We start from the raw sequence: 18,731 nt of genomic DNA on the forward strand, positions 1-18,731 counted from the left end.
TATGACAGTAAAGCAATCACAGTGTTAGTGAAGTACAGTTTATAACGGTAACAGTAAATCCATCTACTTTCTAACTGCTCTATCCAATACAGGGACACAGGGGAGCTGGAGTCTTTCCCAGGAAGCAATGGGGGCCATGCAGGATATACCCTAGATGGGACACCAGCCCTTCAAAGGGCACACAATGACAGAAGCCAACCAATTAACCTACAGTACCAGTATGTCTTTGGACTGTCGGAGGAGACCCACATGAACACAAGGAGAACATACAAACTCTGCGCAGAAAGCACCCCAGGTCCAGAATTGAACCCAGGGCTCCAGTGTTGTGAGGCACCAATGCAAACTACTGTGCTACTATGCTGCCTACTTCAATAAATCAACATTTACAATATCAGATTTAATCATTAAATTCCATGTGAAAACATGTGCTTCATACAGTGAAGGATCAGCTGTACTATGACTAAGTTTGACAAACCATTGATATACAGTACTAAGGCTTTTCTCTACACTCACAGAATTTGTAATTAAAAGAAAGCTGAACCATGTGCTTGTCTGCTTTGAGACTCCTGTATATACACTTCTGTGCAAACACACTTCCCTCCTGCTTTAATGTTAATTTATGTGAAATTGACCTTTAAAAAAGCAATAATCTTCGATCTTCCCATAAATCCTTGTTTTTGGTTTTTCTATTGCAAACTGTTTTTACAGGACCAAATCTAGTTTAGATACTCCTTCATATGAAGTATTTACTCCGAATCCTGCATTCTGTGCTGTTTCCCGATATGTAAAAAAAGTGTACAAAAAGCACTCTAAAATATCCTAACTCCATGAATGCTGGATACGTAACTATAAACTGGCAGTGTAAAAAAAAATATGTGAAAGTACAGATAGCCAGAGGTTTCTAACTAAAGTTGGTTAAACTGATGACCACCTCACTTTAAATCAGTTATATACTCAAAGAATATCAAAAGGTAAAATACTAATACAGTAATATTAACAAACAAATGTAAATTAAAAATATACAATTCCCTAGATATTTACCATTTGCTTGCAGATGAACAGTGCTAAAAATCTATTCTGGGTCTGTGGAACAGCACAATACACACCTTATTTTTGTACGGCAGCTCACAGATCTCATTTATGTAAAATTAACTGAGAAAATATACAAATATTTGAAGGAATGTTTTGATGAGAGAGCTTCGCTGGCAACAATGTGGAAGCAACATTTCCAGAAACAAGGTTTTTTTTTGTTTGGCTGTTTGGGAACAAACGATATTTACCGTCTTTGCTTATTTTAGCATTGAGGCTAACACAGACATTGAGGTATCACGGCTCTTGGGAGTTTCTTTGCTTTCTAGAATCATTTTAACATAAAGACAGCAATATATTTGTGAATAGAGAACTATTTTATGCACCATTTTTATCTGGATTTCAGTATGCACACAGGTGTACAGTACAGCTAAAGCACAAATTCATGTTGTCCCTTTTCAATTCAGGGATGTGTTCCAGTAACTGCCTTTCTATTTAATGTGTTTGCATTTATGCTGTTTCATTAGTTTTGCCCTGTCAGGTCTTTACTTTAAAGTCCGATTCTTTCCTTAGAAGCTGTGGAGGAACACCTTAAAAATAAAACCAGTTTTATAAAAGGCAGAGAAGACTTTTGTGGAAATCATCTCTCAGTGAAATGTGGTAAGATTCAAGATTCACTACAACCTTAGATGATTACTGAACAGAAAGGATATTAAGTACTGTACGTGCTTTTTTAAAATCAAATTATTATTTATTTTGAAAAGGCTAGAACAACACAGGACACTTTACAGAAAATACAGGAATGGCTCATATTCTATTTTTACCACTTGATTTCCTATCATTTCCTCAAATCCTTGTTTCTATGTTGTTCCCACTGACAGCAGGTTTGTACTTTATTAGTCTATTCATGAATTTTCAATTCTTTCCAATATTGAAAATACTCAATACTCCATGTATTGGATAATTTCTCCTTGATCTTCTCTGTTCAGGACAAAGGTGATTCAAATCTTTAAATGTGTTTGTAAGATGTCACCCCAAACTAAAAGTGAGCTGGACCCACTTATACAAATGTTATCTTTACTGTAAAATTGGTTAATAAGCTTTCTGGGCTGTTTTTGTTAAACAGTAATAGGTAGAGGCTGTAAAAGTAAAAAAAAGTTATTTAAGTTAAAAATATTCCATAAAAATTGCAAGGATTTCAGTGTGTAATGTAATAAACCCCATTACACCCAATGGGTTAATCATATTGATTAACAGGGTGCGCCACAATGATTGCCAGCATGCTCTATTAGGTTGGCCCTATACTGTGCTGCTTTTCATATGATCAAATATTCATGCTAAGGGAATTGCTCTGGGAACTCCTCCACTCCACTCTCAGTCTATTTTAAGGCTTCTTCAATAGTTACAATATAAATCACTGGTTATATAAGCACTCTCTGAGCTCATTTAGGTTAAAATGAGACCATTCTCGATGATGTGTGAAAACTCATCTCTTACATACAAGTAAAGAGACACCCGTCTGCGATGACTGGATTGGCTATTATGGAGTGGTGATCCTAAATTCCTACTTAAAAAACAGTATCTCATCATCTATACATATCTCCATTTATCTAATAGTGGAAATATCATTTTAACTTGGATGATCAGGGGATGAGGCCATTTTAGCTGTTGACAGAAGCTGCTTGGTTCCAAAATGGCTGACAGGGACATGACAAATGTTTGGAGCTTGATATTAGTTAAATATTTTCTTTGTTGTAGCTCTTGTTTGTATTCATTTTCCCCCTATTTGATTCAGGCCTATATACCATAAGCAATATTGCTTGGGAAACATTGTTAACACAAAAAGAACTCTTGTGAAATTGAGGTGAACTCCCAAATGATATTTGACAGTTTGAAGTTCTGTGTGTTTAGAAAAAAAGCAGAAAGTGTAAAGGAGCAGCTGTCTCTCTGAACTTGCCCCATTTGCAGTGGGGAAACAGGTCTGTGCATTTGCATGGCAGTTAAGTGCAAGCAAGCATTTGCACGATGTTGCCACAGAACAACATAATGGATGTACAGTACCATCACGATATGTCCCTGTGATTATTACCTAGGTTAGATCAGTCCCTCAATTCTCAGAGTCTCCCTGATTACTTGTTTGGGTGGATAGAGTCGGCACTAAAGTGAGCACTGAAGTTTTTGTGCTTGCTTGTTGACATAGCTGGTTAGACTAGTTTCATGGTTAGGGGTTATTAGTACAATAGTGCAAACTGTTAGTACCAGAAGCACTCGTAGTGCTGCTAACAGATACTGTACTCCATGGCTTAAGGAGAGACTGTATTTTCCCAGAGGTTTGATGGAATGGGTTATGGATATTTTTAGTTGGGCATTAAACATGTGAGGGAAGAAGACCCTGGGTTGCTCACTTTCCAGAGAACTGGTTTGCTGAATTGGGAAAGGAGGTGGGAACTGTCAGGTGAAAGTCGCATCAGCAGTCGCTCAAGTGGGGCTGACGGTTCCCCATTAGGTTTTGACACAGGGAAAACCAGGAAAGAGAGCAAAGAAAGTTCCGGCAAACTGACTTCTGCTATGTCAAGGATGCCATGGTTGCTTACAGGGAGGTGTTCCTGGCTAATCTGCTGGGAAGGTGAAAACTAAAAGGAGTTAAAGAAGTACTAAGTGAGAAAAGTATGGAGAAGAGTTTTCTCTTCCATAAAAGGAGATGAATGTATTCATTACAAATACTAGAGCCATCACTGCTTCAGGTCCTCCTGTAACGTGCACTAGCACTGGTAAAAAGGGAAGCAGTAGCAAGGAGAATTAGAGAAACGAAATGCAGTTAGCAACGCACCGGTGAATGAGCAGGTGCCCTGCCACAAAAGAAGAGTACATCAGTCATTCTCAGTTACCTGTCATCACGAAGGTAAATAAAGAGCTTTATATTCATTGGAAGAAACATCCCTAGATGCATTTATGTAATTCAAATAGTGTTACTGAGAAAAATCCTATAATGGACCTTATGTGTATAGAGGGATTTTTGTTTACCAGAACTTTTAGGAACATCAGTCAGAAATCTTGTGAAAGAAGTCTATCTCCTGGCAAGCATTGAAGAATATGATGAAATTGAGCACAACACACACAGGACTCCAACTCTTAAGGCACATGATATGTACATACATAAAAACCAGTTTCCTAATTTAACAATCCAAGGTGAATCTGGACACCATTCATGAATGTACATGCAAAAACAAACAAAAAATAATGATAGTAGCAGACGTATCTGCTGTTAAAGAAAAGTTTGGAAATTATCCCTTTTTTCAGATGGTGGTGGTATAAAAATAGGATATTCTAAAAGCTACTTACTGTTCTGGTGAATTGATGTCTTCTAAAGGACCTTTGTTTGTTCTGGAAGGATCCACGGAGCCCCACTGTGCTTGTGGCTTCTGTTCATGGTGATTTTTCAAGATGGATTTGTCCCCTTCTGCATAGACACAAGATGAATTTTACATTTCAAGCACCTTGCTAGTCTAATTGTAACTGTGCAATACCAACCCATTAACCTAACATTTTCACTAGTTTCACAGAAAACGTATATTGATACGTAGAACGTAGAATTATGACTATTTCAGAAATTGGGCTAAGATAACTTAGAGTTACAATGTTAACAAAGGTTAGAAAACATCAAATGTTATCAGATCGCTTGAATCAAGACAATAACAGGTGAAAAGGTCACAATACAGCCTCAAGAAGGATTACATAAACGATCAGCATCCTTCTGGAGTCAGGTGCTATTTTCAAGCCCTATTTTCAAATTAAAGCTTAAAATGAAACAATGTTTTCTTAATGAAATGCTGTACTATTTTATGCTTATTTTAAGCAGATCCCCACAAAAGTCACCAAGGCTTTAAACATTTAAAGACCATTAACAGCTTGTAATTCCATTCTAGGTATCAATGTGTCCTTGATGAATTTAGTGCTTCTTAGAGGGTTTTGGAAGGGTCAAATCCTATATAAATTAGAGTTGTAAATATATTGGTACCTACAAAACAATTTAATTGTCTGTCATTCCAAGATAATTTAGAGACCTTTCCAGCAGAGACAAAAGTTGTGAAAATAAGGAATTTTACATTTTCACATACTTAGAATGTACTTATAATGGAATACTGTCACACTGTGTGTCAAATACCAGCTTGAGCTAGAAGTCAAAGAGCTAATATTAAAACAATTACATCATTTTTACATTAACAACATGTACCAACCCAGGACAGGATATTTCAGGAAAATATTGAACATGTCTGTTAATGGGCATAAATGTGAAACCGAGCTCAATCAATTTGCCAAATCAAGTGAGAGTGTGACTTTTTAAAACGCAAACTAATTGGAAATTGTGTACAGGAAAATGAGTCCTTCTCTCTTCCGATTGCATCTTGAATAAGATTTAATATTGGCTTGTCACTACAGCAGGGAAATTTTCTTCAAAGACAAGTTTCTGCTTGTCTTGACAGGGTGCGATAAGACTGTTTGATGTATCCTGGCAGCAAATTAAATGAACAATGGTATAAATGCTTTACGAAGCTGCTAATCATTTGCCCCTGAAAGACGTGACAGTGTTTGACTCCTGAAGAGAGACCCGTCATGGCTGCTGCTGATGGCTTTCACAGTGGCAAGTGTTAATACCAGGCTAAGCCTTGGAGCTGAGGGGAACCTGTCTTTAATCCTGACAGGTTTTATTGACTCACCTAACTGAAAGGGAAACTAACACAAATTGTCAAAAGTACAGGACCCTAAAAGCTCTCCAGGTATGGGCCGAAGTATCTACCTGAAAAGGTCTGTGTAATGTCAGCTTTCAAAATTAGAATTTACCATTTTTACGCACTGCTAAGATAATGTAAACATAATCAGAAGCTGCAATTTATGTACTGTATGTTATGAGCATCAACAATTTACACAAAGCCTCCACTATGATTTTCTAGTATCCTAAGAACTTTGACAGCTATTAATACAGTGCTTGGATATAAAGAAGTGCATAATATTAAAATTATGGGGCGGAACAGTGGCTCTGTGGCTCAGGATCTGTGCCTGTGGTTGGAAGGTTGCCGGTTCAAATCCCGCAACCGGCAGAGGAATCCTACTCCGTTGGGCCCCTGAACAAGGCCCTTAACCCCAACTGCTCCAGGGGTGCCGTACAATGGCAGACCCTGCGCTCTGACCCCAAGATTCTCTCCCTGTGTCTGTGTGTCTCATGGAGAGCAAGCTGGATATGTGAAAATATTATTCCTAATGCAAGAAATTGTAAAGGGTTAATAAAGTGATGTTATTATTATTATTATTATTATTATTATTATTATAACATACCATGACATGAGTAAGAATAGAAATAATATCAGGGTTTAACTGACATATATCATCATTTAGGGGAGGGGAAGGTTTCACATCTTTTGCTATTTTGTTCTGTTTTATGATTACGTCAAACCAAAAGCAGGACACAGAATTTTACTGACAAGTCTTCGCTTAGGAAATGTCAAAGCTCAATCAGTGGGAACGATTCCAGATTCCCAAATGGAAAGTGTCTCCCACCTTCATCACCTCCAACCATTCCTGCCATTTCCATTTGATGATAACACAATGTAAAAAACTACAAACCTGACATTATAGCAAAAAATAAAACAAAAAGAGTTTAGGAAAGGTCAAAAAAGGTGGAAAGGTCAAGGATATACAGTAAATGATGTTAACAGAGAAAATAAATGATTGATGGTCAATTTCTGACTCCAGTATTTTCTGTTTATCAGCGTAGCTTTTCTGTATTCTGAAGCATTCCAAAAAAGACCTGTATCATATTCGTCTTGTGGAGCCACCAGCAAAAGATTCTGTATTATTTTGCAGAATGTATTTGTTCAAACTTTATAAATACACATATCCACAAATTTCATCAATGTTTTCACACTCTCCCAACTAGGGGGTATCACATTAATTGATATCATATAACTCGCATAGTCCAGGAAGCCATTCCTGTTGGAAAAGAACCGATTCTCATTCCTCTTTTTATGGATAGACCTCTATCAAAGTTAATCACAAATACTAATGGACACAATTAAAGTAATGCAAAAGACCTAAGGATACCATTCCACTATGTAATGTATTTTAAAAAAAATGTGGCTAAGAAATGAGCAATAGTGGACTCAAAAACACAGTTCCTTTTATATTTTTATATTAATACAAAACTTAAGATCAGCTCTAAATGGTCACTAAACCATTTTCAATTATATCATGACAGGGAAAGTCAAGTTGACAAGGGGACACATCAGCATGGAAATCTAGGAGACCTTGAAAAAAAGTGTTTTGGCCATAAATATTTGACAATTAGCTGAAACTACCCCGTTTTGGAGACATGCTGTTATCAAATTAAGCTGTGACTTTGCTAAGTTACCACATCCTACATTATATAAATGACGTTTTAACCTTCAATGAAGATGCAGTTTGACATATGTTCTCCACAGCCTGTTGGACAGCTTCCAGATAGAGTAAATATGAAGCAGTGAGGCAGGGCAACTTAAAAGACAGGGAAACTATCTCCCTAGTGACCTGCTTTTTCATTGCGTTTGACTAAAGCCTTCCTCAGTCACACGCAGATCCGTACACATCAGACATTGGTCACAGATGCTTAATGCCAAGCTCTCATTTTAATTTGTCCTGTTTCAGTTCAGCATGGATATCCTGCCTGAAGTACCCTTTCAACCTGTTTTTTTCTTTTCTGCAATTCTCTTTCGTTTGCCTCTCACTGAAACTCGCAGGAATATAAAGAGCAGTGTGTCTGTACATAGTAAATAATTAAAAGTTGCACTTTGTTCAGTGGGATGCTCTGGGCTGGAAAGCAGTAGGCAGCACCAGCATGAACTCTCCTCTCCAACAGTGCTATAGCCTGCTAATTATTTTCCATTTCCTCCAGTGCACCACACTCTCTTTTTATGTCCAGGAGTGACAGAAATATAATACACAAACACTGATAAATGATGAATGTTTGAGTGATCAAGAGGAAATGCCCCTAAGGTTTACAGTGCTTTTAAATGCCACACAGGTTATCTGGCACATGGTTTCGTAGTTTCTGTGCTCTCCATCACTTTAGTAATCTCCTCCCTCCGGAAAAGGTGCTTTCTTAATTTCATAGCACATAGTGAGTGACTCGTGGAGCAACGTTTAATTTTAAACAGCCTCTTTATGATGAATACATCGATGCATCGACAACAAATGACACAGGGGCAAAACCTCAATCACACAGCCATGGGTGTCTTGTCACCTAGAATGTTTACTGTACATTGAAGCAAACACAAAAAGACACGCAAACAAAAGCTCTCTAATAAGACATCATTTAGAATATTGCGTTCAGTTTCAGGCACCGTGAACAAAAATTGTAGTCTTCAAGAGTTCAAAGAATGACTAAAAGAATTATTCTTGATCTCAGGGAATTGCCACATATGCATGGACAAGACAAGATACAGTATGTGTGAGAGGAGATTTTAGCCAATGCATAAAATCTTCAGTCTTAAGTTGTTCCCCGGAAACTATTTAAGACTCAGTAACCTAACAAGGGCATAGGGTCACAAATGGAATTAATTCCTTGCATCTATATGATACTTTTCCTCTGAGAGTACCCCAAACTATCGTATGTATAGTAGGGAATCATATTCATTCACTATTGAAGCTCCGAAGTAAGTTACACTGAGGTCTGCCCCAGCAACCTCATTACATAAAGTGAAGTGGACAACGTTGTTTCACTTGCTGAATTAAAGGGGAACTGTATGTAGACTGGACTGCACAAGCCCAAAGTGAAATATGGATTATTCAGAATTAGGCAGGACAGTGAGTTTAACACCCATCCTCATAGAAACAGTGCCATAGGCTTTTAATGACCACGTAGTCATGACCTCAGTTTAACATTTCACCTGAAGGCTAACTACATATTTTAAAATGGTGTTAGCAGGCAGATGTCTTGTCACACAATTTCTTAAGAAGCAAAAGACATACAGTAAGTATTCAAGGACTCATTTTACTATTTATGGCATGTTGTGAAGATGTTCAAAGTAATTATCAGAATGGATGAGAATATTTACACATGACTATTAAATAATTCCTGCTTAGATATACAATCTGTACTGGATAATACCACTAAAGCTTAAATTAATTGAAATCATATCTTTTTCTTTCCAAATATCATTGGACAGTAGACAAGAGCTTTGAAAATCCAAGATTTGTTGTGCATAAAGTAGGTGTCCTGTTATATTGTACAGCGTTTGATGTTTCCAGAGAAATCCATGCCCTATTGTAACGGATTTCTTGTAAAGACCTTGTATTTGAATGCCCTCACAATATTTCTCTTTCAACAAATGACAGATTTACAAATGCCGTCATGACACCCAGGAGATTGGATCAGCACAGACTTTAAATTAATAACTTGATGGTGTTTGAACACAAGTCTGGCTGTGAATGATAGAATAACTGTATTGGTGCTTTCTATCTCTATAGTTCAGAAATTGATTCAGAAAAAAAGATTGGTTGATTGAGAAGAAGCAGCTTCTAATTTTTTTTAATTTCTCCTTTACCAGTAGGGCTCCTCTTTGAAGTCACCATCATTCTGAAGAAAAGACTAAGAAGGATACACTTCCTCTTTTACAGCACAATCACCTCCTTGCCTTTGTTTAAAATTCATCCAGTCTCATATCTAATTAAACTTCATCAAGGTACCTATTTTTAGGTCTCCTCTAACAACTCAGTGCTTGTCTTACCTTTTCCATCTGTGTAGTTACGTATGCTGAGAATGTTGTTGATATCTTGATAGTGGTTCTGCTTGATGTAGGGCGTCTTTTCTGGCGTGTCTTGTAGCTGCATGGTTACCTCCTCCAGCTCCTTGTCAAGCTAAAAATAAAACCGTGAGAATATTCAGTGTGAAAATGGTATACAGGACATGGAAGCAGTGGGAAGATGGATCTGAAGAGGAGCTACGCTTGTGATGAGAATGACAAATTTCCTCCATACTGTAGATTCAAGCCACTGCCAAGATCAGAGGAAAGTGGATGAAAGTACTTAGTGCTTTGGTAAGCTGTTACTATTAAATGTCTGAGTTCTGTATCCACAGCTGAGTCTAAACACCTGCCTCTCATAGGTGAAAATTCAGATTCCTGTTTTGTGATTAATCCTTTCATCTTTATGTGAGACAGCGTTAAATATCTGAAAATCATAGATATGCTATGATGGCGAGTTATTCAGATATTGGTTTGCAGGGGATTTCCTTTTCATTCATTCTGTAGCTTGTATGAAAACATGACTGGAATCAATAAGTGAATGTACAAAAGCATCTGCATTGCACTGTTCCTAAGGTAGATGAAGACATCGAAAGTTACTTTTTAAATCATTTTAGAACATGGCATAGGAAGAACAGTACATGCTTATTAAATAACATAAACATGTATTTGCTATACATCTGACCTGATATGAAAATAAGGGATCTTTTTATATAAATCTGGGTTGTGTAAACAAGTAGTGCATGCTATTAAAGAACAATAGTGAGCTGAAGACAGCACACTTCACTGTTCCCTAACACTGAACATATTCTGATTTCCCCCTACATTCAGGTGTCTTCAGGCAATCACATTTTCTGACTGCTATAATAAACTGACATAGCAGGGGATCACCAAATAAGGACACATAATATGAATCCTCAATTTTATTCTCCAACATTTCATAAATGTTGCATTTCTCCACAGCCTTTGGCACTGATGGATCCCATTAAGGCATACTGGTAACTGGTGAACTCATAAAGCAGGGGTATCTAACTCATTCGTTATGGTGGGCCAGATTTCATTTAAATGTATTTCGAGTGGGACATGCATACCACAAATGATCAAAATACTAGGCACAGCCATTACATAGTGTTATTTGTAGTGTTTTGCATTTTTTGTGTTCTCGAAGAAAAGATTGCTCTTTGAAAAGGAGTTACTTATTGTGTTACACATTTTGGCTTTTCATTCATTTCTATGGAGAAATATACATTTCTCCACTTCTCTTGAACTTGATTTTTTTTTATAATTATAAGGCCCTTTTTACCATGTTCACAAATATCCTTTTTAGATAATAAATAAACACTAGGTATCGTTTCACCGATACCAATGGTGGTTCTGACGTTGAGCTTACTCCACATTTTGCAGGAACAGTCTGTAGGAAATGGGTGCAAAGGTCTTATATCTTTCATGCAAAGACATGTCCCTGTCATACTAGTTCTGTGACATCAGGAGGACTGCGATTGCATAGATTTAGAGAACTACAGTGAGTGCTTTTGGAAGAGTGATTCAGTACAATCACAAAGAGTATCTGTTTAATGTGTGGGCTAAGCAGACTGAAACAAACTGTTACTTGAAACCTGGTTGGTTTCTGTTACCACAAGTGCCATTCGCAGGCAGTTAGTGGTAGAGTAGAGGAGTTTCTTGTCACATGTACATGCACATTGGAATTCTTATTCACGCTGATCTCTTGGGACACACACAGTACAGCAGACAACACCACACAATGCAGACAGTACATTACAAACATAATAAATAATAACAACAGGACCAATAGATATGTTGTGGGACAAGAATTATGTAGTAATTAAAAAAATAACATGGTAGATAATGAAAGAAGTGCATGGTGCAGATGTGTATTGATTCTGGGGCATCACATTATTGGGAATAGAAGCTGTTCTTGAGTCTAGTGGTCCTTGCTTCAATATTGCGGTATCGCTTGCCAGAGTACAGGGGGGAGAACAGTCTGTGGCCGGGATAGTTGGGATCCCAAATGATGGATTGGGCTTTATTGCGACAGTGGATGGTCTGAACCCTCTGTAGCATTGCCACAGCTCTGTGTAGTGCATCTCTGTCATGCATTGTAGTATTGTTGTACCGCACAGTGATGCCACTAGTGAGGACACTTTCTGTGGTGCTGCAGTAAGAGTTCATGAGGAACTGCTTCCCCAAACCGCATTTCTTTAAGCACCTCAGAAAGTGCTGTTGTGCCTTTTTCAGGCTGGCTACAGTGTTGTGAGACCAAGCCAAGCTGGTGGAGATCGGCAGGCCGAGGAACCTGAACCAGCCTGATGTGTGCTGTATGTTTGTCATGAAGTGTATTAGGAATGTTTTACGCATTATAAAGCAATGTTGAGTGGGTGCAAAAGAATAACACAATAATGTAATGAAGACAATAAATTCAGTTACTTTAACAATAGAAGAAAACACTGTCCCATTACATAATTGCAAACGTGTTTCTTTGGTTTCAAATAAAAATGACACAGAAATATATACTATAGACATTGTAGAACAAATAAAAAATGACACAGAATGGTGTGGACATTGTAGGAGATTAATTAATGCTCTCCTCTGTTGCTAAGGAATACAAGTGTATTTCTGTATTCGCTTATGTGTTAAATGTTGTTTTCACAAAAATGTGATATGACACTGAATGCATGAGGGGTTGATGGTGAAAAATATATACAGACAAAGTAGTCACGCACTGTAACATGTTTCAGAAACATTTTCAGAGAAGCACTAGAACATACATATTTTAAAGGATCTAAAGCTTATATAAACTGCTTGTTTTTTTTTTTACTCATATAATTCTAAATTTTTCTGAGTTTAGTGGACTGAAGACAAACTGGAACATCTTTAATAGTAAAAAGTATATCCAAATGTCAAATCTACTAATTAATGGACAGGATTCAGAGAATGTAGACTCAGCATTGCCAATACTCACAACAGGCACCCAGTTTGGAATGACAATTACATCAGCTGAGTCCATCCAGCTGTTTTTTTACTTCACTTGTGGCATTTATACTTAGAATTTTGTCCCTGCACACTTTTTTGTTTAAAGGTTGCTGCAGTTGCTGCAACTTGCCAAACAATTGCTTTTACGCCAATGAGTTTTGCCACGACTCAAAGAGATACTGTTATATTTTCAATAAAATCTGTGATATATTATGGCAGCCTACTTCTGTCAAAACCAGGTGTACATGTTCTGCAAGACAATGACTGTGCATTATTCATTGGTTTTAGTTGAACTGAATTCTATATTTAAATACTTTAAGCAGTTTTTAGCAGTTTCTTTAGAACAACCTTTTGAACAATTAAGAACTTTGCTTATTTTAACTATTTCCTCCCAACAAAGCTGCTTCATGTGGAGTTATCTTATAAAACATTAATTTAAATATGGCACATTATCACATCTGGATGCTTCCTGTGCACTGCATTTTTTTAAAAAAAGAAGGTAACCTCTGTTATCCTCATCCTTAACCGGTGGTTGTCTGTTTGCAGTCCATCTAACCGAGATGTGTTGGCCTGGTTGACACTGGTAACAGAAGTCGAAGTCTTTGAATCCTCTTTCTTCTGGTTCTGGGTAAACTGGAACCTCCTGTTCTGAGTGGCAGCATCTGGATTTGTCCGCAATGTTATTAGCTATAGTGGGCAAAGGAGAAAAAAGATGTCTTCAATTATTTGTTAATAATATAAATTATTTTTATTAGTAGCGTAGTGTACTGCTGCACGTTTACATGCCCCTTAGAAATTTCCATTGAGTGTTTGTTACAAATGCTATCTTTTAAAACAATAAAAAGTGTTGCATATCCAATTGTTTTGTCCAGAATCATATATTTGCAGTTGATGAGGGTTCGAGTTCAAATCCACAGACTAGTCTGCAGTCGGTGAGGGTCTGGTTCAAATTCACATACTACAGAGCGTTGCCAGCAGCCGTATCACCCTGCAGCTCACAACTGGCAACCCACTGAAGCCAAGTAGGTGTGACCCTGGCCAGTACCTGGACATGAGACCTCCTGGGAAAAACAAAGGTTGCTGCTGGAAGTGGTGTTAGTGGAGCCAGCAGGGGGCACTCACGGATGAGATGTAAAACTGAGGTCCTAGCTCTCTGTGGTTATTGAAAAAAAAATCCCAGGGTGTTTCTCGAAAAGAGAAGAGGTGTTGTCCCAGCCAAATTTCCCATTGGCCTTTACCAATCATGGTCTCCTAATAATCCCCATCTATGAATTGGCTTCATCACTCTGCTCTCTTCCCCACTAGTAGCTGGTGTGTGGAGAGCTCACTGGTGCTCTATGGCTGCCGCCACATCATCCATGTGGGGCTGCATTTGGTGGTGGTGGAGGGGAGTCCCCATTACCTGTAAAGCGCTTTGAGTGGAGTGTCCATAAAAGCGCTATATAGTGTGAGCAATTGTTATTGTTATATCTGATTTTGTGAAAAAACAAAGGTTGTTAAATAATGAATCGTATTTTCCTTCACATCCCTATAAACTTTTGCTCAAATAGCAAAATGAAGTATATGGTATATCATTGTCTTGTAAAGCAGAAACAGATATAAAGCCTGGCAAAAAAAAAACAACAGGTAACTAGGTGGTCCCAAGTGAATAAAGTGGAATTGTTCAGTTTGTCATTATTAGAATAAAAAAAAACAGGTTGAGATGTTATTGCACTTACTTTTGGCACAAACACTAAGCACAGCGTAATAGTACTGCAGAAGATGATGACAAGAGCCACTATGCAGAATTGCACATTGGGTTGGTCACGCGTCAGGAATGAGACTGCTGCTCCGATGATACACATGATTCCCACGTTATATACACTCATTCCGATGTACTTGCTGTCGTTCAAGGCAGGGATGCTTACATTTCTCGTCTCCCAGGCCAAAAAACACCCAAATAACTGGTAGAAAAAGAAAATATCAGTGAGTACGATTGGAAAAAATAATTTTACAAGTTATCTTCATGATGATATGAAGAGCACATATTGATTTGGAAGTCGAGTTACAATCTACCAATTTTATCCATAATATACTGTTGGGAAAACAAAAAAAAAGATCTGAGATTTCCATTCAAATGAAGTCTCAGAAATGTACACATGGTTTAAAAATATACATACTGTATAGGGTTTGCTTTACCAGTGCATCCTCCAGTCCAGTACAGCAGTGTAATGGACTGAACATAAAAGGACTGTAGTGGAAGCTTCCACATTGCTTGAGAATTTAATAAGAGAAAATGCAAGTACTGTAAATTAGTTATGAAGCCTCCTACTGAGGTTAAAATGTACAAATGGCTTTGAAAGACGTCTGTCAACAGGATAATAAAATAATTTTCAGTTAAACACCGCCTTAAGTGAATCACACCGTGATTAGGGGAAATTATGAAATTCATTCTGCAGCTTGGTTTATAATGATTCAGTGGCTTCCAGGCATGTGTGTCCAAGTTTATTTTAAGACTAGTATTCCCTTGACTGCTGCTGGAATGGTAACCTGAATTATTTACAGTTTAAGTTAATTGGCTCTGCGTATTTCAAGTATACTTCTGACACACTTTGAGAGATGTCACATTTTTATATTAATTTAGAGTCACCAATCGTGTCTCTGTGTTTTGGGTTACAGTGACACCACCTGTACCATCACAATGAGAATGAGGATCTGCAGACAAGTTTCTCTGACCCATTCCACCCACTGATTCATTTTCCTGTTTTGGCATTCTATAGACTGTGCATTGATGATTAAATGCTAGTCTGAGGAGAGGCGTGTCCCTCACTGATATCACCAGTAGCCTTTAGGCACGCTGGGGTCACAATTTGGCTAACTGAGGGCAGTCAGTCAATTGTGCACAATTGGTTAGTACAATAACTTCACTCAAATTTGCAAAGTCTCAAATTTAGAGCCCACTCTGCCGTTGGAGTGAGAGCCTTTACTTCTTGAAAAACTGAGGAGCCCCCAGAGGATGACATATTACATCGGAAGGTCATGTTTGAGTAAAAACTTGAGACTCTGTGCAAGTGAAAAGGAAAAAAAAATGTTTTTACAATATGCTCACAAGAATGACTTTTAAAAGCAGGGAAGACAACTGAGTATTTGTGGCCTACTGTATGTTAAATAATCTAAGGCAGAAACATTAGAAATGACAGAATAGGAAGAATTAGTTATGAAGCATATTTGTTCTCGATTGTTACACTATTTGTTGATTATATTTTAACAATGATGTGCAATGCACTTTCCAATGCCTTGCTTAGTATGCTATATTCTTTATTAGTGGTAATAAATGGTCAGTTTATGTGTGTATACTTAGCAATCATGTACACACTTAGCAATACAATTATGTATTTGTGCAGAACTACACTATGAAATTTAACTTATGTTTCAATTGTAAACTTGTCAATTAGAGAAGCTGACATTCTTGAAGCAAAAGGGAATTTAATTGCTAATTGTTTAACAAAAGGAGTCCATTTTTCCCTCTTGTACAAAAATAATGATACCAGATGGCAAATCATGCTCATCTCTGCATGCCTAAGCAGTACTGTTCATGGTGAAAGTACACTTTTAATGTATTTACCATGAGTAGCCCTTTATAGGCATAGACGATTCCAAGCCAGATGGTCATATGAGTGTTTTCACAGTGTTCCAGGAATGGACGGATTGCAATATCTCGTCCCTGAGGATCTGCCTGTAAGAGACCAAGAGAAAGGCAAAGAATCAGATGCCACATAAGCCAGTCTGTCACCGCTGAGAAATATAATTCCTTTGGTGTTTTTTCTAGGAATTAAAAAGTTAATTTTCCCATTTCCTCTTCTTCTTTATCATGAATCTTTAGAACTTTAGACCCTATTTTTGAAACGTGTATTCATTAAATAATTACTTCTCCTCTGCACTAAAAATATTGTTTTATATCTTTCAAAATCTCATGGATTACCCATTAATGCCAACATACTCATTCGTTGGCTACACAAGCAATATTAAAGCTTCGGTTTCAAGAAAACAATTTTGACACATTCCATAAAAATCATGCTCAGTTTTCATGAGAGCTAAATGAAATTAAATTCTCATAAAAAGCTAAGTAACCATTTTCAACAAATGAATAGCAACAATAGCATACAAAGCTTCCTATAGATATTTTCTACACAGGAATGGTGTCTAGCTCTTTCTTCTTTAAAGAGTTATAATGGAAAACCAGGCTGAAAAGTGGTTAGACCATAAACATGAACATTAAGAGTATGTTCTTAGTTCAATATAAAGTGTTTTCTGAAAGTATTCAGACCCTTCCTATGCTGTCTCATGTTTGGAAAGTATAGAGACACATAAAAAATGGAAAATAATCCTGCACGTATTAAATGATTATGACCTGAGAAAAATATTGATACCTGCCTTGTAGGTTGATGAAACCTTTCTAGAAATGACATCAAAGATGATAAAAATGGCCACAGATACACAAATCAAATGGAACCAACCACTGAGATTTATAAATACTGTATATGTACTGTCTAAGCTACTCAGCTGGAGAATTCCTTTCAGTTTAAAAGCATCTCTCTGCCCCCTGGTTTTTGCTGTGGGGCCTCTGTGGCTGTTTCATTGTCACATCATCATTTTCTAATGTTCCATCTGCGTCTTGTGTTGTTTTTAAAGCAGTCAAAATGCACTGTGTGAAATGAAATGGTCTAGGAATGCACTTCTGCTCTAGGCTTAGAGAGTGTAATCACAGAGAACTCGCTAATGACTAAATGTGTGGTAATAATTCATGCTGCCATGCTGTTCGAACAGTTTTCTGTAGAAAAATGTCTTTGCTTGGATGTGTGAACACTTAATTGCTTAAACCGCAACAAATGAGATGCATCCTAGAAACATTTTGCCTGTGATATTCTACCACAAATTGTGCTACTTGAGCTCTACATGGCACTGAAAGATTTGTGTTTTTAAGTGGCCTTTCACAGACAATATCTTGCTACATTCGTGAAGTTATATAACACTGATAAAGCTTATGGATCATTGGTTCTAATCATGGGAGGCTTCTGTTATATCCTTGACCAAGATACCCAGGTGAAAATGCTCTAGTAAATTGCTATATTACCTGCTCCAAATTGTCTTCAATGAGAATTTCTACATTTACAAATTTGTTAATGAACATTTCTTTTCAATTAACTTATCTAATTAAATAAAGGAAGACAATAATTCTTAACACACTGATCCAGTAAAGACAGACTTTTTCAATAACTGTATGACAGAGCAATCAGTGTTGGTCATCCTTGTTGCTTCCTCTCCTCAGATTAAATATGATAAGTAATTTCACTCCATTAAAGGAAACTACAGATATCGGATAAATTACAAACTGTACAGACTACCCAGTGTTGGGTTGTTATTAGGGAGTCAACCTGACAACTTTTTATTAGGTTAATAATTTTAGTCAATTAATATTACCAACTCATCTAAATCAAAATGCCATCCTCCTAGCACAACTTTCTGCCACAAAAATGACTAACATTTTTATCAAGAAGTGTAATCTATAATGGGACTAAATAGTAGGCTTCAAGAGTTGCTGGTTATCTACAGTATATCACCAAGCTCAGACCGTAAACTAATCAAGAAAAATATATAATGTCTGTATTAAATATATAATGTATGTTAATAACTGAAGTGAGGTTCGCATCCAGCTGTTTTTAAATGAAGCTCCTGCTTCAAAAACATGACAGGGTTGCCCATTCTAGATTTCCACAACCCTTTGTATGGAATAATCCTTTATTTGACCAGATAAATCAATTGAGAACAAATTCTCAATTACAATCATGACCTGTTGGAGAGTGCTCTCATATGCAGCAGGACATTTTTTTTACTGGATGAATATTGAGGGAAATGTGTAAAAGGATATAACAGATGCTTTAGGAAATCTCTGGGCAA

At 37.2% G+C, this 18,731-nt stretch overlaps 1 protein-coding gene across 1 annotated transcript in view; it reads right to left on the reverse strand.

The window, feature by feature from the left end:
* Positions 1-18,731, reverse strand: part of gabbr2 (gamma-aminobutyric acid (GABA) B receptor, 2) — a 336,240-nt gene that overhangs the window by 1,879 nt on the left and 315,630 nt on the right. The window contains exons 14-18 of the mRNA XM_088929017.1: positions 16,399-16,509; positions 14,513-14,737; positions 13,299-13,481; positions 9,789-9,918; positions 4,372-4,489 (exon numbers count right to left, since the gene is read on the reverse strand). Coding sequence (XP_088785143.1) covers positions 4,372-4,489; positions 9,789-9,918; positions 13,299-13,481; positions 14,513-14,737; positions 16,399-16,509 — 767 coding nt within the window. The remainder of the gene's footprint in view (positions 1-4,371; positions 4,490-9,788; positions 9,919-13,298; positions 13,482-14,512; positions 14,738-16,398; positions 16,510-18,731) is intronic.

This window comes from Atractosteus spatula, chromosome 12 (genome assembly GCF_055471065.1).
Source record: "Atractosteus spatula isolate fAtrSpa1 chromosome 12, fAtrSpa1.hap1, whole genome shotgun sequence".
NCBI lineage: Eukaryota > Metazoa > Chordata > Actinopteri > Semionotiformes > Lepisosteidae > Atractosteus > Atractosteus spatula.